Source organism: Pristiophorus japonicus, chromosome 12, assembly GCF_044704955.1.
Source record: "Pristiophorus japonicus isolate sPriJap1 chromosome 12, sPriJap1.hap1, whole genome shotgun sequence".
In the NCBI taxonomy this organism is placed as follows: Eukaryota; Metazoa; Chordata; class Chondrichthyes; family Pristiophoridae; genus Pristiophorus; species Pristiophorus japonicus.
The window spans coordinates 15,063,751-15,087,177 of NC_091988.1; the positions used below are offsets into that span (position 1 = coordinate 15,063,751).

Genomic DNA, 23,427 nt, shown 5'->3' on the forward strand with positions numbered 1-23,427 from the left:
CTCGCCAGCGTTAGTTGCTAAAAGTTAATGTTTTTTCTGAGGGAGCTATCGGGCGTTGAGGGGCTCTCAGGAAAGTCTAGCCCTATGGATAGGTCCATGTTCAAATGAGCAGTGCATTCTGGGTATGGGCACCCACCATTGCGGAATGCATCCTTGTAAGATCGGGCCAGGTAGAATCGCTTTTGAAAATTGATAACTTGAATTTAGCATTACTGAGTGCTCTCTGGCTGCAGTCCTGGTCAGTCTGACCCACGCGAAGTGAAAGTGTTTAGACTAATGTGCAGCTCAAGATTAGTCTTTCATTCTATTTCTGTCCTCTCCAACAGGCCAGACAGAATGACTTGGTGGGCTGCATTTTACCCACCACTGCACTAATCTGCCAACTATGTAACTTTACAAATAGTGTACTTGTTCCAAGGGTGTTGGTGCCATTGTATTAGGTGGAGTGGATTATAACCATCGTTTACTGAGCATTTGCAGTTGAATTGTTGCCAAGCAGTTGTGGAATAATATGTTCCTTGTTGATGCCACTCCAGCTACAACAAAAACTTGCATTTACATTGCACCTTTAATGTAGTAAAACATCCCAAGGCCCTACACAGGGGGACCATCGGTCAAAATTTTATACCAAGCGCATGATATTAGGACAGGTGGTGACCAAAAATTTGGTCAAACAAGTAGATTTTAAGGAGCATCTTATTAAAAAAAAAGGAGGTAGAGGGGCAGAGGGGTATAGGCAGCTGAAGACAATCCATGGCGGCGAAGGAAATCGCAGTTACCATTAGCACCCTGGGTTAAGAGACAATTCCTGGTTTCCCTGCTAGAAGGTCTTGTAACATTAGATTGATCCTCCTTCAATGCCTCATCCCTCGGACTTAATCTCCAGTTCACTTACTATAGTCCCCATTAACAAATGAATCTGTATACAAATGCCAGGAATTGCCACTATTCTGAAACTACATGGGGATATATGTGCATTGAACAGCAAGTCTGATAAGAGTTGGTATGTTAAATAGTTTTGGCTTCCTCATAAAAAATTAGCAATGAGAAAGAAACCATCCAGTCTTGCCAAGGCAATTGGGGTGGATGCGTCAAACAGCAGACTGATGAAGCATTGTATGAGATGTAAACAGCTGCCTTAGTTCTGGCATCTAGAAGCATGGTCACATATACATGCTTGCTTCAATGTGGAGGCATGCTATGAATGAATGAATGAATGAAGTCTTGCTTGACTGGGATACCTGTATACAGCTCCAATCGGTTACTAATGCAATTAGTTTTACAAGAATATTTCAAATGGAACACAAGTATTTTAAAGTAGCTTTTATTGCATGCGAGAGATATTGCACATCTTTGGACCTGCAAAACAGTTAAATATCAGATACTTATTTTAAATGGTAAATTGTTTGTCAAACATCCTAGCACATCCTCAGCACTTTAGTAGCTGTTAAAAAATAGTTAAATATTGCAACTGCATAGTTTCATCAATAAAAGTGAGTTGAAATCCTTAAGAATATGACTCACTTTTCCAGACTCATGAGCTTTTGTAAAAATTGAGATGGATGCTAACGAAAGGTTGGTGAGGTTGCATGTGCTTCACATTCTACTTGGTGGTGTGGCTTCTGTTGTGTTTTCTAGTCGAGGAGTTACCCAGTTTTGCAATGATTTGTGCTATTACAGTTAATGGTTTGCTAAGAACTTAAGATAGCCAATGGTTTCTTCATATTTCAAGCCCAATTTCACAATCCCTATTCACCTGGATCTCCTTGGCAAATCAACTAGAATACACAAAGATAAATTGACCATATTATTCCCCCATATACCTATATCAAAACAAAAGTATTTCATTTATATTCATGGGCAAGAACACATCGAACAGAAAGATGTGCAACTTGCTACATTTGAAACTGGGATTGAAAACTTGTTACGATTGTGAAGATGTCAGTGCTTTCACAAAACACCATACAACCAGATCTATATATTCTGATTCTTACCTACCCATGAACCAAAATGTATTTGATCATATCCTTAAACCCTAAAACAGAAACCTTAACCAATTAACAGAACTAAATTTTATACCACAACAAAAAAAGTGCTCAAGTATACACATCATCCAGGTAAACTATTGTAATATTGGCATGTTAGCTGGTAGCTAATTAACAAAACTTCCTTAAGATACACAAAGCCAAAAAAGCATAGTCAAGCACTATATCAAGCTGTCCATTTTCTACAATACATTTTATACTTCAAAGAAAAAACTATCCACTTGTACTTTGGAATACTTGAAAATGGAGCATCAATATATCAGCTTGTTAAAGCTTTGTATGTGGATTGCAAAATCTTATTCCAGGACTACTGCACAACATATACCAAGTTAAAGGTCCAAAATGAATTGATAATCTGCTCCTTGTTAGTCTTTGCTTTGAGCCAACATATCTGCAAATTTAGAGATGTGCTCCTGTTCCTGACCAAGTGCATTCAGAAAGATACCCATGGGGCTCTTCTTCAGTCCGATTTCTTCCATCTTGTTTTCAATTTTGTTCTTCAAGTTACGAAGCCGTAGAGAAGAATGTACAAACATCACTGAAATAACATTTATTTATTTTTGGTTAAACTGGAATTAAATAGCACAATTTCAGTTAGCCTTTGGCTGATATAAAAATGCTTATGAAAAACACATTAATCCAGGCAAAGAGTTCACTACATTAGTTATCGATTGGAATCAGTTCGCTACCTGCTGCTCCATACTGGATTTTCCCCTAGAAATTACAGTAGGCATTATAGCCTATTTCTGGATTCTACTGGACCTATGCACAATGCACTTAAGGTCTACAAATATTTCAAATGAAGTCAGATTCTTCACATTTCCAGATCTATATTTGGTTTTCTAAAGAGATTCATAATGAAGCACTAATATTCTAATTCCTACATCACAAGTGATTGGTTGTAAAACAAATGTACCAAGGACATAAGGTGCTATATAAATTCAAGTTCTTTACTTTTTGTGGCAATCGTTCAAACTTATCCAATTTAGAAATAAATTTGCTTTTTCTTCTTCCGACTAATTTTCTCCCCTCTAAGTCACTTGGTTTGTGGAAAGGGAGGGAAAGGAAGTTTTTTTTTTTAAATAAAGTTAAACCCGATCCTTTCCTCCTCCAACATCCAGAACAATGCACTTTCCATATTGATTAATGGACAGCAGTCAGAAGCAGGAAGCCCAGTTAATTTTAGTGCCCACACTGCAGCTCAAGATCAGCAAACTCAGCACAGAACATGGAGCAAAACCTCCATGGTTCATGGTGGGCAGTGCATTTACCAACAAACCAATCAGGGGCTCCAGGTCTATGTTTTTTTGCATGTTGTGTTTTGGACTAGGTTTACTATTTTACACATTTATAAACACATTTGATGGACACGCATTACTTACACAGCATCGGCAAAGTGATTCCGAATAAGAAAACCATCACTCCCCCAACGATGGAAATGAAAAAGTAGCTGGTCAGCAAGATGGCCGAAACGAACAAAGTTGGGTACTGGCGCTTGAAATGACCAACAGCTGCTTTATTTTCTGAAGCCCACACAGAGCCCATGAATACCAGTACTACCACTGCTCCACCGAGGATGATCTCCAAGGGACTCATAAACCTGTCAAACACAAAAAAAAAAGGAGAGTTAAATGCATCAAGCTAAGTTAACAGCATTTCAAAGTTTAATTTTACACAGCACTGGACATCATCTATACCATCCAGGAAAATTCAAAAAAGCAGCAATACCCCCTGTAAAAGGGAACAGTTCAAACAAGAGATGAACTGGAATAAAAACTGAAAAATGTTGGAAATCAGCAGGTCAGGCAATATGGTCACAGACCCGAAACAATAACTCTTTCTGTCCACAGATGCTGCCTGACCTACTGAGATTGCCAGCATTCTCTATTTCAGATTTCCAGCATCCGTGGCGTTTTACTTTTGTAAGAAATGAACTGGATTGGAGGCAGTGTACATTTTAATATTTGGCAAATATCTAAAAGATGTTTAGTTAAGTATGTACTAGTTCAGAAACATTCAGCTGTATACCGAGCAAAAAAAAAAAAACACTAACAGCATTTCATCCTCCCCCCCTCAAACAAAATGGTGCTTTGGTCACAGCAGCAGAGAGGGAGACAGAAACAGTTTTAGTTAAGGGGTGGGAGGGGGCGGGGTGGAGGAGAGAAAGCAAGTGGCTTCTGCAATATATCTCACCAGCTGACAAATACTAAATGAAGCCCCTCTAAATTTCAGTTACAGATTTCATTACATGTTCCACAGCTACAAAACATTTCATGGAATAAGCTACAAGGAATGTTTTTCTCCAAAGTGATCCATCCAGCAATCACATGATGAGTCACCCAAGAATGCAAATATTGCACAGAGCAGGGATTCAAATCCACAACTTTGCAGTCAACTGTTACGCATTCAGGCCTGTGGCCTACTTGGTTACTTTGGCAAGAATTATTTACATAGAGGACTGGCTGCCAATGACAAACATGGCTATGCACGAACAGAATTTTTTTATTATTAAATGAGTTTCAACATCCAGAATATGCTGGCCTCCTCTCCCACCTCATCTTTGAGTGCATCAATGCCCTACTTTTGTTATTCCCCCTTTATCCTGCATGCACATAAATAGCCCACTCACTGCTTGTGACCTCAATTCAACATCTCATCCAAAAGATGGGTCAACATAAATAGTTTCATGAAAGCAGCAACATTACTTAATGTAGATGCAAACACTGGTTTAATTAGCAGTCAGGCAATTGTCAAATTAGGTACTACTGCAGCTGTTGAGAGTTTAGTAACTAAAATGTAGGTTCAGCTATATACTTTACTAATTAAATAATTGGAGGGAATTAGTCCTGATTCAGTGTTCTTTAGGTTGTGCACGTTGTGAAACATTGCCCAAAATAAAGTCACTCCAAGCAGTAAAGAACCTGGGGTGAGTTGTAAACAGGAAGCACCAGTAAAAGGGGAAGGGGCAAATATCCTGGATTAATTGACACTGCCAATGAGCAGTAAAGGGTGCAATTCAAACCTGATCCATACCAGTCAGTTCCCAAGCCCAGCATGAGCCATTATTACTATGCAGCAGCAATCTTAGAGACTTTCATCCCCACAAGCTTGCTGGAGTGGAGGTGTTGCATGACTGATCCTCACTCCTTAACTGAACGACTTTGAATAGGATAGTTTTAATGCACATTATAGGATGTTTAAAAATCATACAAAATGGAACTGGAAGTCCTTGGAGAATTTTGCTTTAGGGCCAAGACTGAATTCTTGGTGAACCAAGGAGCTGGCAAGGACTGGAGTAATGTTGCCGTGCCACACCAAGAGTGCAGGTGGACCTCCCATCAGAGGCAGGAGTCCAGAAGAACACATTCCTAAGGACTGTGAACATTGAGAATCAGCCTTCACATGAACGCTGATGACACCCAACTTGAGTACCTCTCCACTTCACTCGACCCCTCATGTATCTGTAAAGCATGCACTCCCATGTTCTGCCACCAGGGAGCTCATCCCCTGAAGTCCCAAGGGATCCCAGCATCCCTTGGGAGCACTGTATATAAGCCGGCCAGCCCCCCCCCCCCCTACTGTTCCTTACTCTGGAGTGTCTTATTAAAGACTGAGGTCACTGTTACTTTAACCTCCCGATGTGCAGCCTCATTTGTGTTAGGAACACAATAACTGGTGACGAGAATACAAATCCAATGCAAAGATGCAACAAACTGGGCATCCTGGAGAAGTTCTTGGAGGGTGAGGACTAGAAAGCCTATGTTGAATGGCTAGACCAGTACTTTGTAGCCAACTAGCTGGATGGAGAAGGAAGCGCTGCAAAAAGGAGAGCGGTCCTCCTCACGGTCTGCGGGGCACCGACCTACAGCCTCATGAAGAATCTTCTGGCTCCGGTGAAGCCCACAGATAAGTCGTATGAGGAGCGGTGTATAGTGGTTTGGGAGCATCTTAACTAGAGGGAGAGTGTGCTGATGGCGAGGTATCGGTTCTACACATGCCAGCGATCTGAAGATCAGGAAGTGGCGAGCTTCGTCGCCAAGCTAAGGCGACTTGCAGGACAATGCGAGTTTGATGGCTACCTGGAGCAAATGCTCAGACTTGTGTACTGGGCATTGGCCACGAGACCAGCCTATGAAAACTTTTGACTGTAGAGACATCGACCCTCAGTGAGGCCATTGCGATAGCACAGGCGTTTATGTCCACCAGTGATAACAACAAACAAATCTCAGCACACAAGTGCTAGCAATGTTCATAAATTAACTGGAACGGTGTTTGCGAGCAGAACCCACGAGTCTGCAGCTGCCAGCAGGCCTCAGGTGACCCAGATGACTGAGTCCCCAATAAAGGATGAATGCAAGGCAATTCACACCTTGCTGACGTTGGAGGCTTCCAATCAGCCTAATCATGCCGCTTCAAAGGGTATGTTTGCAAGAGCTGTGGAACAATGGGGCACCTCCAACAAGCTGCAAGCTCTGCAAAACCTGCTAACCACCACGTAGCAGAGGAAGATCAGTCCATGGTGGATCAAAGCAATTGAGCCTCAGAGGAGGCAGATGCTGAAGTACACGGGGTGCACACATTCGACAAAATGTCCACCTATAATGCTAAACGTAAAATTGAATGGCTTACCCATAGCCATGGAACTGGACACTGGTGCTAGCCAATCTATCATGAGTAAAAAGATGTTTGAGACTGGCACAACAAGGCACTCAGACCAGCCCTGAGCCCCATCCACACGAAACTGAGAACGTACAACAAAGAGCTATCACTGTCCTGAGCAGCACCATGGTCAAGGTCACCGATGAGGGCATGGTGCACAAACTGCCATTCTGGATTGTCCTGGGCAATGGCCCCACACTGCTTGGAAGGAGATGGCTGGGCAAAATCCACTGGAACTGGGATGACATCAGAGCGCTCACATGTCGATGAGGCCTCATGTACCCACGTTCTTAAATTTCCTTCCTTTTTGAGCTAGGCATTGGAAACTTCCGGGGCGAAGATGCGGATCCACTTGGTCCCAGAGGCACGACCCATTCACCACAAGGCGCGAGCGGTACCTCATGATGGAGAATGTGGGAAAATCGAGCTGGACAGGCTGCAATGCAAGGGCATCATCTCCCCAGTGGAATTCAGCGAGAGGGCCAGCCCGATTGTTCCAGTGCTCAAAAGTGATGGCAGTCAGGATTTGCAGCAATTATAAAGTAACTATTAATCGTTTCTCGCTACAGGACCAATACCCGCGACCTATTTGCGATGCTGGCAGGAGGCAAGACATTCACCAAGCTCGACCTGACTTCGGCCTACATGACAGGAGCTGGAGGAGTCTTCAAAGGGCCTCACCTGCATCAACACACACAAGGGACTGTTCATCTACAACAGATGCCCGTTTGGAATTCAGTCGGCTGCAGCGATCTCCCAGAGAAACATGGAGAGCCGACTCAAGTTGGTACCACACACGGTGGTCTTTCAGGACTACATATTGGTCACGGGTCAGGACACCGCCGAGCACCTACAAAACCTGGAGGAGGTCCTCCAGCGACTGGATCGCATAGGGCTGTGGCTGAAGAGGTCGAAATGAGTCTTCATGGCAACACAAGGAGTTTTTGGGGAGAAAGATCGCAGCTGACGGCATTCAGCCCAGATGCCAAGACAGAGGCCATCAGGAACGCGCCCAGGCCACAGAACGTCATGGAGTTGCGGTCATTCCTGGGACTCAACTATTTTGGTAACTTCCCACTGGGGTTAAGCACCCTTTTGGAGCCCCACATGTGTTATTGTGCAAATGAGAGAACTGGGGAAAAAAACCAAGTAATTGCTTTTGAGAAAACCAGAACCATTTTATGTTCCAACAAGCTGCTTGTATTGTCTAACCCGTGCAAAAGACTGTGCTTGCACGTGACGAGTCATCGTACAGTCGGGTGTGTATTACAACAAGCTAACGTTGCAGGGAAGTTCCAACCGGTTGCCTACGCTTCCAGGAGCTTGTCTAAGGCCGAGAGGGCCTACAGCACGATTAAGAGGCATTAGCGTGTGTGTTCAGGGTAAAGAAAATGCATCAGTACCTGTTTGGCCTCAAATTTGAGCTAGAAACCGATCACAAGCCCCTCACATCCCTGTTCGCTGAAAACAAGGGGATAAATACTAATGCCTCAGCCCATACACAAAGGTGGGCACTCGCGCCGTCAGCATATAACTATACCATCCGCCACAGGCCAGGCACCGAGAACTGTGCGGATGCTCTCAGTCGGCTACCATTGCCCACCACGGGAGTGGAAATGGCGCAGCCCGCAGACTTGATGGTCATGGAAGTGTTTGAAAATGATAAGTCATCTGTCACAGCCCGCCAGATTAGGACTTGGACCAGCCAAGATCCTCTGCTGTCCCTAGTTTGAAAAAACTGTCCTGCAGGGGAGCTGGGCCAGAATCCCCGTTGAAATGCAATAGCCAATCAAGCCGTTCTAGTGGCGAAAGGACAAGCTGTCCATTCAGACAGACTGCCTGCTGTGGGGTAACCATGTAGTGCTACCAAAAAAGGGCAGGGAAGACATTCATCTCGGATCACCACAGCACACACCCAGGTATAGTAATGATGAAAGCAATAGCCAGATCCCACGTGTGGTGGCCCGGTAGCGACTCTGACTTAGAGTCCTGTGTACGGCAATGCAGCGTATGTGCTCAGTTGAGCAACGCACCCAGAGAGGCACCACTAAGTTTGTGGTCCTAGCCCTCCAGACCATGGTCGAGGATCCATGTCGACTATGCGGGCCTGTTTCTCAGTAAAATGTTTCTGGTGGTGGCGGATGCTTTTTCAAAATGGATTGAATGTGAAATATGTCGGGAAGCACCGCCACCATTGAAAGCCTGAGGGCCATGTTTGCCACCCACGGCCTGCCTGACATACTGGTCAGTGAAAACGGGCCATGTTTCACTAGTGCCGAATTTAAAAGAATTCATGACCCGCAATGGGATTAAACAGGTCACCTCGACCCCGTTTAAACCAGCCTCCAATGGGTAGGCAGAGCAGGCAGTACAAACCATCAAACAGAGCCTTAAACGAGTCACAGAAGGCTCACTCCAAACCCGCCTGTCCCGCGTACTGCTCAGCTACTGCACAAGACCCCACCTCACTCACAGGGGTGCCCCCGGCTGAGCTACTCATGAAAAGGACACTTAAAACCAGACTCTCGCTGGTTCACCCCAACCTGCATGATCAGGTAGAGAGCAGGCAGCAGCAACAAAATGTAAACGATGGATGAGTCACTGTGTCACGGGAAATTGATCTGAATGACCTTGTGTATGTGCTAAACTATGGATATGGTCCCAAGTGGATTGCGGGCACAGTGATAGCTAAAAGAGAATAGGATGTTTGTAGTCAAACTAGACAATGGACAAATTTGCAGAAAGCACCTGGACCAAACAAGGCTGCAGTTCACAGACTGCCCTGAACAACCCACAGCAGACACCACCTTTTTAAGAGCCCAGAACACACACCCAAAGGATCAACGACACCATGCTGGACCAGGAAATCGAACCCATCACGGCCAACAGTCCAGCATGGCCAGGCTCACCTAGCAGCCCTGTAGGGCCAACACCACGCCAGCCCAGCGAGGGCACAGCCAACACACCAGAACAGACATTTGTACCGACACGATCCACCAGGGAAAGGCAGGCTCCCGACCACCTCACCTTATAAATAGTTTTCACTTTGACTTGGAGAAGGGGGGGGGGGGGTGCGGTGATGTGTATCTAAAGCATGCACTCCCATGTTCTGCCACCAGGTAGCTCAGCCCCTGAAGTCCCAAGGGATCCCTTGGGAGCACTGTATATAAGCCGGCCCCCAAGGCCTATTCCTCACTCTGGAGTGTCTTATTAAAGACTGAGGTCACTGTTACTTTAACCTCCCTGTGTGCAGTCTCATCTGTGTTCGGAACACGATACCCTCCACTGCCAGTGTTGTCAGAATGCTTATCCGACAGAGAGTCTTGGATGATCCACAATTTCTCCCAGCTAAACGTCAAGAAGGTGGAAGCCATCGTCTTTGTGCCCCCAGCACAATATCTGTATCCTTGCCACCAATTCCATCCCCGGCCACTGTCCGAAGGTTGAACTATGCTATTCACAACCTCATTGGACAATTCATTGTGCCTGAACTGAACTTCTGACCGCATATCCACTCCATCGCAAGACCGCCTACTTCCATCTCTAACCTTGCCCTCCATTCGTCCACATCTCAGCCCACCTGCTGCTGAAACTGTGTCACCTCCCGACTTCTTCAATGCTCTTCTGGACAGCTTTGAACCCTCAAACTCTTCATCCAAAACTCTGCTTCCGGTATCTTATCCCACACCAAGTAGCACTTTCCCATCACCCCTGTTCGAGCCGACACATTGTAGGGAAATGGATGCCTAGTCAGAGAGAGAGAGAGATTGGCGATTCTGTAAATTATTTCTGCATTTTAAATGTTACGTGGCTGCATCAACCACCTAGTGGTGCTCTGCAAAACGACACCAGAGGGTCTGTGTGGAAAAGCACCACCAGCTGGAAGAATCAGGTACAGCAGCAGCACCATGCCAGACTTAGTGGAAAACGTAGAAAAGGAAAGTCTCATGAAGACTTAGATTTATATAGCCCTTTCACAACCACTGGACATCTTAAAGCACTTTGCAACCAATGAGGGAACTATAATGAAGGTAAAGGAGGAAAAAAAAAAAAGTGAAGAAAACTCTGCTTATTTCAATTTCTAAACAGTATAATGAGTTTATACAAAAAAAAACATTTTCTTGGTATAGGACAAAGTAAAATGAAAGACAGCAAACCAAAACTGGCCTGGCCTTTCCTCCGTGGGTGCAACCCACAAGTTAGACCCAAAAATGTGCCCAACATCACACCCATTTTGCCGATGTCAAGTTACATCCAACTATTCTCCCAATTTCATTAGAATCAAATCATAGGCAGTCCCTCGAAACGAGAATGACCTGCTTCCATGCCAAAAAAGGGACGAGTTCACAGGTGTTTCAATCAAGGATTGAATATTCCAGATCCCAAACTACATCGTGGAAGGTGGAAGATGCCGGTGCCTGGATTTTTTGACGTGTGGTGGCCGTTGCACACCAGCCACCACACGGGCTTGACAGAGCTAAAGATCTTGGTCCAGTGGCAAGGATTACCCAAGACTAACTGGAGACCAGCTCTGCTGCACAGACCGAGCATGCACACATCAGTGTAGGCTGGCCTGTGCTGCCCCTGGGCCCTCTCCTCTCCTGGGCCCCGGTCACTTCCCTCTACAGGAACTTGCCGCTCCTTCGCCCCCTCCTGCTGTGCCTGCCCGCACTGCAATCAGCGACCTGGCTTCGTAACTGTTTCCCTCCTGCTCCCTGCAGTGGTATGCCACCTCATGCTGCTCCCTCCAATGGTCCCGGCCTGCTGATGGTTGGCACGATCCTGGCCTCCAAGACTCTTACAATGGCCGGAAATCAGTGAACAATGGGGCCCCAAGGAAACTCTGAACTCGCACCATACATTTCTTCTTTAACTAGGTAAATGTTTCAACTCATTTCACCATCATTCATGCAATGTATGTTTAAGAACCTACAATTGGAGAAATGTTTCACTTTTTAAAATGTGACTTTTATGTGTCAAAAAATGCATTGAGAAACAGAACACAGCAGGTCTCAGTGATGAAGCAATTTTTTACATTTAATTAAAAAAGTAATAAAACACCAGAACTTACTTTCCTGCTATGCCTGAAAATCTGGTTCGAGACCCCCCCCACCCCCAAAAGAAAATCCCAATCAAGTGTAATTGGAAGATACTCGTGCTGGAGATTGAGGTCAGTGGTTAGTTCTGTGGGCAGAGGGCCATAAAAGTTCAAGGAAACGTGCGTGTATTGTCGTTACATGCATAACTCTCACTTATTCCACAATCTTTTAATCCGCATAATTGGTAAGTGTCCAGATAGCACATGTCCCTGGGTGCAACTGCAGAGAAAGCTCCATGCCTCACTCCTTCCCCTCAAACCACTGTTGTCATAGTGCCATCAAGGACAGCACATGATTAGATACACATTTATAGTTTAAAAAGAACAGATGAACCACCGAGTAACAGGGTCCTTTTTGCTATCAGAAATGGAGTAGCGTAACCTCCGTTTAATTTAACAAAATAAGTTCTACCAAGTTACATTGAATTCTAAACATCTGAAAGAAAACAAAATGCAGTGCCTTCTCACACACTCACAGTATGTAACTGGGTATCAGAGGGACAGGAATCATGAACTATTCTATTGAAAATGCTTACTCCCCTCTTCCCATTTGGAGCAAACTCTGTCGTCAATAGTCAGTTATCTAAATACTACCAGCACCTGCATTCCACAGCGTTGAACTCAGCTTCCATCTTCTGCTATCAAGTTCATTGGAAACTATGAGGAATGCCTGTGTGCCTAGTTTACTGAAGCCTTGCATCAACTATCCTGATTATTCATGACATATATTTAGAAAAGCCAGCTCCAAGTTTCCAGGCTGGAATATTACACAATCCATGTAGAGTCAGAATATCAAAGTTTCCATTTTACAGCTACCTCATGGGCATTTATATCATATTATTGGCACAGTACATGGTCAGCACTATTTTGAAGACCATGTCAAACTACACAGGAAGTACAACAAACACTTCATGGAAACAGCATGAAGGCTGCGTATTGATAGTTAAAAGAAAACTCTTATCCAGACAACTTCTGGGTAATTCATTGAATACTCCACTGACATCCAACTCCTGGCACCAAATTATCTTTCACATTAGTGAAGTTTCACAGTGGATGTTTCCATTTACTGGAGGAATGTCGGTCACTGGAGAGATTGGGCTAGAAATTCATCTTGGGCAGTATCGTGCCAACAGGCAGTTACACACCCCGCCCTGATATTCAATTCTATTGAAGTTAATGGAACTGAATATCAGGCAGGGAGTATAATGGACGACTAGTCCAATATCACCTGTTTATCGATAGCGTCCCAGAAAAATTTCTACCCTTCTGTCTACAGTCTTGCCACCGGAGCTCATTTTGGATTCGGGAGGTGTCTATGGGAAAGGGGTCTCCAAATCAATCTCCTCCAAAGCTCCATGATGCAGTATGAATGTAGCAAGAGGTCCAGGAAGTTACAACAGATAAACAAGCTGAACCCCAACTGGCCCATTAAACACAAAAGGTTAAAAAGTCCAAGTAGAAGTGGCTTGTATTGTAGAAAGGCCTGGAGAAATTGTGATGCATGTAAAAGACAGACTTGCATTCATATAACACCTTTCAATTAATGCACAGTTGTTCCAATTCCCAGATGGAACAATGTACTTTTCACAAATCTGGCTCGTGCACCCTGAGTTTATTGGTTAGATACCGATTAAGGTTCCTTGAACAATGCTTGGCCAAGCACTGTCAGGCCAGATACTGCACGGATAAAATTGAGTAAAGCTCTGGTTACGTATGGCAAGGGTTCCTGAACTTAAGGAAAGGCAACTTCGATGGTATGAGTCGTGAATTGGCTAGAATAGACTGGCAAAGGATACTTAAAGGGTTGACGGTGGATAAGCAATGGCAAACATTTAAAGATCACAAGGATGAACTTCAGCAATTGCACATCCCTGTCTGGAATAAAATAAAACAGGGAAGGTGGCTCAACCATGGCTAACAAGGGAAATTAAGGAGAGAGTGTTAAAACCAAGGAAGAGGGATATAAATTGGCTAGAAAAAAAGTATCAAACCCGAGGACTGGGAGAAATTTAGAATTCAACAGAGGAGGACTAAGGGTTTAATTAACAGGGGGAAAATAGAGTACGAGAGGAAGCTTGCAGGGAACATAAAAACTGACTGCAAAAGCTTCTATAAATATATGTGATGAGAAAGATTAGAGAAGACAAATGTATATCCTTGCAGTCGGATTCAGGTGAATTTATAAATGGGGAACAAAGAAATGGCAGACCAATTGAACAAATACTTCGGTTCTGTCTTCACGAAGGAAGATACAAATAACCTTCCGAATGTACTAGGGGACAGTGGGTCTAGTGAGAAGGAAGAACTGAAGGATATCCTTACTTGGCAGGAAATTGCATTAAGGAAATTGATGGGATTGAAGGCCGATAAATCTCCAGGGCCTGAGTCTGCATCCCAGAGTACTTAAGGAAGTGGCCCTAGAAATAGTGGATGCATTGGTGATCATTTTCCAACAGTCGATTGACTCTGGATCAGGTCCTATGGACTGGAGGGTAGCTAATGTAGCAACACTTTTTTTTTTAAAAAGGAGAGAGAGAAAACAGATAATTATAGACCAGTTAGCCTGACATCAGTAGTGGGAAAATGCTGGAATCAATCACTAAGGATGAACTAGCAGCACATTTGGAAAGCAGTGACAGGATCGGTCCAAGTCAGCAAGATTTATGAAAGGGAAATCATACTTGACAAATCTTCTGGAATTTTGAGGATGTAACTAGCAGAGTGGACAAGGAAGAACCAGTGGATGTGGTGTATTTGGACTTTCAAAAGGCTTTTGACAAGGTCCTACACAAGAGATTGGTGTGAAAAATCAAAGCGCATGGTATTGGGGGTAATGTACTGACATGGATAGAGAACTGGTTGGCAGGCAGGAAGCAGAGAGTCGGGATAAATGGGTCCTTTTCAGAATGGCAGGCAGTGACTAGTGGAGTGCCACAGGGCTCAGTGCTGGGACCCCAGCTCTTTACAATATACATTAACTATTTGGATGAAGGAATTGAGTGTAATATCTCCAAGTTGGCAGATGACACTAAACTGGGTGGCGGTGTGAGCTGTGAGGGGGACGCTAAGAGGCTGCAGGGTGACTTGGCAAATGCATGGCAGATGCAGTATAATGTGGATAAATGTGAGGTTATCCATTTTGGGGGCAAAAACACAAAGGCAGAACATCTGAATGGCAGCAGATTAGGAAAAGGAGGTGCAATGCGACCTGGGTGTCATGGTTCATCAGTCATTAAAGGTTGGCATGCAGGTATAGCAGATGGTGAAGGCAACAAATGGTATGTTGGCCTTCATAGCTTGAAAATAGGAGCAGGGAGGTCTTACTGCAGTTGTACAGGGGCTTAGTGAGGCCTCACCTGGAATATTGTGTTCAGTTTTGGTCTCCTAATCTGAGGAAGGACATTCTTGCTATTGAGGGAGTGCAGCAAAGGTTCACCAGACTGATTCCAGGGATAGCTGGGCTGTCATATGAGGAGATACTGGATCAACTGGGCCTTTATTCACTGGAGTTTAGAAGGATGAGGGGATCTCATAGAAACATAAGATTCTGACAGGACTGGACAGGTTAGATGCAGGAAGAATGTTCCCAATGTTGGGGGAAGTCCAGAACCAGGGGACAGTGTCTTAGGATAATAGGTAGGCCATTTATGACTGAGATGAGGAGAAAATTCTTCAGTCAGAGAGTTGTTAACCTGTGGAATTCCCTGCTGCAGAGAGTTGTTGATGCCAGTTCATTGGATATATTCAAGGGGGAGTTAGATATGGCCCTTATGGCTAAGGGGATCAAGGGGTCTGGAGAGAAAGCAGGAAAGGGGTACTGAGGGAATGATCAGCCATGATCTTATTGAATGGTGGTGCAGGCTCGAGTGGCCTACTCCTGCACCTAGTTTCTATACTGTTTTACACTGCCAGGTTCAATTCAACACGAATGAGAAAAAACAGGCTCGCCCATTTAAAATGGAAATCAGGTGGGATTTCTGCTCAGAGGGCCAGGAATCTTTGGGGATTTTCTACCCCAGAGCTGTGGAGGCTAGGTTATTGAATATATTTAAAAAAGGTGGAGCTAGACAGATTTTTGAATGATAAGGGAGTCAAGGATTATGGGGAGCAGGCAGGGAAGTGGAGTGCAGGCCAAGATCAAATCAGCCATGATCTTATTGAATGGCAAAGCAGACTCGAGGGGCCAAATGGCCTATTCCTATTTATGTTCTTACACAATCACTGGACATCTCAAAGTTTTACAGCCAATTAAGTAATTTTTGGAAGTGTATAGTCACTGTTGTAATGTAGAAAACATGGAAGTCAATTTGCACATAGCAAACTCAAACAGCAATGTGATCATGACCAGATGAGCCACTGACCTAACACTGAAAAATGCTTTTGATCTACCCACATTTTGGCTCTCCCCCACCCACCCTTTTCTACTGTACAACATGAAGTCACTCGAGCCTTTTCAGTTCCATGTCAACCACTCAAGCAATACAATCACCTTATTGCACCTACCATATAATGTGATTAAATATTTAACAAGGTCACTGGGCTTTACATTGATAAAGTATAATCAGACTTTAATCCACGATAACAATGAAAGTGAAAAGTCGTGCATGCGTAGCCAGAAAGTTCTGGGTTCAAATCCCGCTCGAGGGACGTGAGCACGAAAAAAAAAATCTACACTGACACTCCCAGTGCAGTGCTGAGGGAGCGCTGCTATCAGAGGTGCCATCTTTCAGATGAGACATTAAACCGAGGCCCTGTCTGCTGTTTCAGGTGGATGTAAAAGATACCAAGACACTATTTTGAAGACGAGCAGGGGAGTTATCCCCAGTGTCCTGGGCAATATTTATCCCTCAAATCAACAAAATAAAATATAAGATTATCTGGTCATTATCACATTGCTGTTTGTGGGAACTTGCTGTGCACAAATTGTCTGCCCGTTTCCCACATTACAATCGTGACTACACTCCAAAAAGTACTTCATTGGTTGTAAAGCACTCAGACATCCAGTGATCGTGAAAGGCTACATAATCCAAATCTAGTTTGTATATTGTAAATAAGAGCAGTCCCACACAAACCTGTCTTGAGGAAAATATTACTGCTATCCTTTACTTTTTACCCTCCAAATCATAGAAACATAGAAACTAGGTGCAGGAGTAGGCCATTCGGCCCTTCTAGCCTGCACTGCCATTCAATGAGTTCATGGCTGAACATTCAACTTCAGTACCCCATTCCTGCTTTCTCGCCATACCCCTTGATCCCCCTAGTAATAAGGACCTCATCTAACTCCTTTTTGAATATATTTAGTGAATTGGCCTCAACAACTTTCTGTGGTAGAGAATTCCACAGGTTCACCACTCTCTGGGTGAAGAAGTTCCTCCGCATCTCGGTCCTAAATGGCTTACCCCTTATCCTTAGATTGTGACCTCTGGTTCTGGACTTCCCCAACATTGGGAACATTCTTCCTGCATCTAACCTGTCTAACCCCATCAGAATTTTAAGTGTTTCTATGAGGTCCCCTCTCATTCTTCTGAACTCCAGTGAATACAAGCCCAGTTGATCCAGTCTTTCTTGACAGGTCAGTCCCGCCATCCCGGGAATCAGTCTGGTGAACCTTCGCTGCACTCCCTCAATAGCAAGAATGTCCTTCCTCAGGTTAGGAGACCAAAACTGTACACAATATTCCAGGTGTGGCCTCACCAATGCCCTGTACAACTGTAGCAACACCTCCCTGCCCCTGTACTCAAATCCCCTTGCTATGAAGGCCAACATGCCATTTGCTTTCTTAACCGCCTGCTGCACCTGCATGCCAACCTTCAATGACTGATGTACCATGACACCCAGGTCTCTTTGCACCTCCCCTTTTCCTAATCTGTCACCATTCAGATAATAGTCTGTCTCTCTGTTTTTACCACCAAAGTGGATAACCTCACATTTATCCACATTATACTTCATCTGCCATGCATTTGCCCACTCACCCAACCTATCCAAGTCGCTCTGCAGCCTCACAGCATCCTCCTCGCAGCTCACTGCCACCCAACTTAGTGTCATCTGTAAATTTGGAGATACTACATTTAATCCCCTCATCTAAATCATTAATGTACAGTGTAAACAGCTGGGGCCCCAGCACAGAACCTTGCGGTACCCCACTAGTCACTGCCTGCCATTCTGAAAAGTACCCATTTACTCCTACTCTTTGCTTCCTGTCTGACAACCAGTTCTCAATCCATGTCAGTACACTACCCCCAATCCCATGTGCTCTAACTTTGCACATCAATCTCGTGTGGGACCTTGTCGAACGCCTTCTGAAAGTCCAAATATACCACATCAACTGGTTCTCCCTTATCCACTCTACTGGAAACATCCTCAAAACATTCCAGAAGATTTGTCAAGCATGATTTCCCTTTCACAAATCCATGCTGACTTGGACCTATCATGTCACCTCTTTCCAAATGCACTGCTATGACATCCTTAATAATTGATTCCATCATTTTACCCACTACCGATATCAGGCTGACCGGTCTATAATTCCCTGTTTTCTCTCTCCCTCCCTCCTTTTTTTAAAAAGTGGGGTTACATTGGCTACCCTCCACTCCATAGGAACTGATCCAGAGTCAATGGAATGTTGGAAAATGACTGTCAACGCATCCACTATTTCCAAGGCCACCTCCTTAAGTACTCTGGGATGCAGTCCATCAGGCCCTGGGGATTTATCGGCCTTCAATCTCCCCAACACAATTTCCCGACTAATAAGGATTTCCCTCAGTTCCTCCTCCTTACTAGACCCCCCGACCCCTTTTATAACCGGAAGGTTGTTCGTGTCCTCCTTCGTGAATACCGAACCAAAGTACTTGTTCAATTGGTCCGCCATTTCTTTGTTCCCAGTTATGACTTCCCCTGATTCTGACTGCAGGGGATCTACGTTTGTCTTTACTAACCTTTTTCTCTTTACATATCTATAGAAACTTTTGCAATCCGTCTTAATGTTCCCTGCAAGCTTCTTCTCATACTCCATTTTCCCTGCCCTAATCAAACCCTTTGTCCTCCTCTGCTGAGTTCTAAATTTCTCCCAGTCTCCAGGTTCGCTGCTATTTCTGGCCAATTTGTATGCCACTTCCTTGGCTTTAATACTATCCCCGATTTCCCTTGATAGCCACGGTTGAGCCACCTTCCTTTTTTTATTTCTATGCCAGACAGGAATGTACAATTGTTGTAGTTCATCCATGCGGTCTCTAAATGTCTGCCATTGCCCATCCACAATCAACCCCTTAAGTATCATTCGCCAATCTATCCTAGCCAATTCACGCCTCATACCTTCAAAGTTAGCCTTCTTTAAGTTCTGGACCATGGTCTCTGAATTAACTGTTTCATTCTCCATCCCAATGCAGAATTCCACCATATTATGGTCACTCTTCCCCAAGGGGCCTCGCACAACAAGATTGCTAATTAACCCTCTCTCATTACATAACACCCAGTCTAAGATGGCCTCCCCCCTAGTTGGTTCCTCGACATATTGGTCTAAAAAACCATCCCTTATGCACTCCAGAAAATCCTCCTCCACCGTATTGCTTCCAGTTTGGTTTGCCCAATCTATGTGCATATTAAAGTCACCCATTATAACTGCTGCACCTTTATTGCACGCACCCCTAATTTCCTGTTTGATGCCCTCCCCAACATCTGTATGTAATCATATTCCCCTTAATTCCATATATTATCTTTGCCAAAAGTAACTTGTGGTAGCTTATCAAATGTTTTGAAAATCCATATTACTGCATTTCCTTTATCAAATTCATACTCAATTTCAAAATGTTACAAGTTGTTCTGTGGCTACTGTTTTCCTTGTATGTTGGATAGGGGCATTAAGCAAAAATGTTTCTAACCTTGCTATCAAAAACAGTTGCAATTTACCAGAAGGAGCAGATGGAATTCATTCATTATTTATGTAATGGGCTACACCATTTTAGTTGACTATGTATTTTTTTTTTTTAAAAAAGAAGAGGGAGATTATGGTCCCTCAATGGATCAAGTGGCAACTAGTGTGTCAGTGGAACTGAATCAGACAAACCAGGGAAGCTACAGATTCAATCCTCAGTGCGCTGAGTTAGTTGATCCACCCTTTCTGCCCCAGCTGAAACCAGTGTGATCAATTGGTCAATTAACCTTGATGCTTTATCTTTAACCCAAGGTTACCAATCCTGATTGCTATCTTTTAACTCCTGCTGCAAAATTCCACATCACCAGAGGAGAGAACAGGATATTGCTCAGCAGTGAAACACTCCAACATTTACTGCTTAGGATCATGTGAAACATTTCCATGTCAGTGAGATACTGAAGGCCAGCTACAAGGCAGCAGAAAATTGCAACTTTTTAAAAAATATATAAATATAGAACTCCACTTCTGTCACTGGCAATCATTTTATTTGGCATAAATGCCCAGGATCCAAAAATCAAACATTATATATAGACAGATTATAGTATAACAGAAACTGAATCTCAGGATTATGGAGTAATTTAGATTAGAATTAAACTGGGCTGTGCCAGTTATTTGTAATGGACCAATAATAGATCAAATATCCAATTACATGAAATCATCTTTCAAGTGGCACTGAATGACTTCATGCTAGAGTGCATTCAGCATCTTAGATAGATAAAAAAAAACAACCAGATCATTCAATGAAAACATGCATAGTACTATTCTATAGTTCAGTTTTAAACAAGTGCTTAAAGAATTGACTTAAAAACTTGTAAAATTACCAATTATTGCAACCCCAAAGCAAACAGCAACCCAGTTTGTGGCCATTTTAAAAATAAGTAGAAATAGTCAAAGTAAAAGAAAACTTTCCGATACAGTTCCTTTCAATACACTCAACCCGATTCTTCTGAAAATAAATTTACAAAAATGTTGTGCGGTAGGTAAACTGCGTGGTGAAGCAAAATGTACCAGTTTATAGATTGGGGGGGGAAGATGGGGCAAACCCCAATTTCTGGTAATATTTTCATTAAACCTCCCCCAGATGCAGTATTATTTTTCTTGGGTTGCCCAGCACAGAACAGCACTACACAAGGAAGAGGGAAGGAAGCCAGCAGGCGTTACAAATGTTACCCTTCTCTCCAAATACTTGGCCAAAGAGCATATTGGTCGTGCCCTATGCATATAGCCATATACTCAGTCCAGGGTTCTACTACCTTGGAAATTAAGATAAAATAAATACATTGTTCACCCGGAATGGAATAGAATGAAAGATCCTAGTAGTAGAATGAATTATAACAATGCAATTCAGATTAGTATTGACACAAGGTAACTAACGATAACAGAGGCACTAGGCTGCTGCACGAACGCCAATAGTGAATCGGTATAACTTGATATTGCCGTGTTTGAGTCCATTGCATCCAAGTACTAAATTTGCTGATACATGCATTATAAAATAATCATGACGTGTAAGCCACTGAAACATTACAGAAATGCGACTACGTCGATATCTAAAGGAAGTTACATTTAAGCGAGCATTAGTGTAAAATAGGCAATTGCTAGCTGTCCCTTGTGCAACTTTTAGACAACGGAAAGGCTGCGGGCCCAGACAGAAAGCTCCTTTACCCGATCACCACAAAGATGCAGACAGCCATGACGAAGTAGTTGCTCTGGTAATAGAGCAGGTTGCTAACCACCCGATTGTTCCATTTCACCAAATCTTTAAAATCCGGCTGGGCGAAACGAGCGGAACCAAAAATATCATCCCAGGGTCGTAAGGGAGCGAATTGCACTTCCATGCTAGCTAGCCAGCTGCCGGCACTGAGAGAGGAAAGAGGAGAGGCAACACAAGCGTCACTGAGCTCCACCCGACCCAAACAGAATGAGAAAGGATTATGCGGAGGCTCCAGAATGACTCAGTCTTATCCGCAGGCTGCAGCCTCACTTGGGGATCGTGCTGTCGGTATTGAGCCACTCAACTCTGACCTAACCTTTCGCCTTTTCTAAAATAACCAATAAGGAGACACTAGGGTGTCATCAAATAAAAAAAACAATTAAAAGTGTCCCTCCCCCCTAAGAGGGGCACAACTAATAAATAACTAAACCATTAAAAAGGGGGAAACTGAAATAATATTAGTATATCCAGTTTTTACTACATTAAAGGCGCTATATAAAATACAAGTTGTTGTTGCCGTCCAGTATCCAGCCCAGACCCTGTAGTTTCCACCAGTCACATAAATCTAATCTTCTGCAGATTTACTCCTGCACACTCTAACTAGTGACAGAGTTAGACCTGGGGGCAGAATGAAACAAGATAGTGCAATACCATCAACAAAAAAAGAATTAATCGTGCATGAGCCTTTTTACCCTCTATCTTTTATATTATTTAAACATGGAAGCGTATAATCAGTTATTAATATTGGCTGCTGCATTCTATGTCATTTAGACTGTAAACGGAAGTAAGATTATGAATATATGCCTTTTCCACAATTCTACTTATGAATCGACTGGGCCTGTATTCACTGGAATTTAGAAGAATGAGAGGAGATCTCATAGAAACATATTAAATTCTAACGGGATTGGACAGGTTAGATGCAGGAAGAATGTTCCCAATGTTGGGGAAGTCCAGAACCAGGGGTCACACTACTAGGAGGATCAAGGGGTATGGCGAGAAAGCAGGGATGGGGTACTGAAGTTGCATGATCAGCCATGATCATATTAAATGGCGGTTCAGGCTCAAAGGGCCGAATGGCCTACTCCTGCACCTATTTTCTATGAAGTATTTTATTTAACTATTGATGCTGAAATGTCTGATAAGCTTCGAAAGTAAGTTTTTTAAAAATATGATTATTTCCAGGTCAGCACTAATGTAAAGTTAGCCAAGGTTAAAACCTACTTTGATGATAAATTTTGAATATATTCAGATATACACGCAACACTGCCAAATAACATCATGCGCATAATTTGCAGTCAGCAGCAATACGACAGCGATCGCCACTGACTTCGAGGAAAGCTGCCCACAGAGATTGTGGCCCAGAAATCCCGATCTGCTGCTTCCTGTGGGCGATAGGGTAAAAAAGTTTTTAAAAGATGCGCACTTACCTGAAGCTGTTGCGCCCATGCGAGTTCCCGGTCCTGAGGCCTCCATTGACTGCGCGTCGCAGCGTGTGCACATCGGGACATGCACAGGGCTGGAGCTGCAGTCACATGGCTCTGGACAGCCAATCAAGGTAAAGTATATACTCATTCGTAAATTGGAGTTCCCATTATGATTGAGAACCTCCCCCCAACACCCAAAACACAAATAAAAAAACAGAAAAAATACACGACATATTTTTATTAATTTAAATTAGTTATTTATGTAATATAAAATAAAAATATTTTTCTGAGTTTTTTAAATTAAGGTTTAAAATAAACTTACTGTAGTGGGGAGGGTTTTTAACAATAAAATGTGTTTTAAAAATGTTATTTTATTATGTTTTTGTGTATTTTAAAACTATTATGCCTGTAAAAGTAGGCTATGTGCCTGCTTTTAACAGGCACAAGAGTTTTCAGGACATCCTCTGGGCAAGATATGGGTAAATACCGCAATCTTGCCCATGCAAATGTCCTGGCTCCAGCTTGACAGATCAGAAAAGTCGGTTTTCAGCGCAGGCGCATTG

The 23,427-nt window shown here is 43.5% G+C and overlaps 1 protein-coding gene across 1 annotated transcript; it reads right to left on the reverse strand.

The window, feature by feature from the left end:
* Window positions 1-1,308: 1,308 nt before the first annotated feature.
* LOC139277142 (PRA1 family protein 3-like) lies at window positions 1,309-21,712 on the reverse strand. The gene is made up of 3 exons (XM_070895193.1): window positions 21,392-21,712; window positions 3,428-3,645; window positions 1,309-2,583 (listed from the first exon to the last, which is right to left on the reverse strand). Exons 1-3 carry the CDS (start codon window positions 21,562-21,564, stop codon window positions 2,411-2,413), a joined length of 564 nt encoding a protein of 187 aa, XP_070751294.1. The 5' UTR covers window positions 21,565-21,712; the 3' UTR covers window positions 1,309-2,410.
* Between the last annotated feature and the right edge of the window lie 1,715 nt (window positions 21,713-23,427).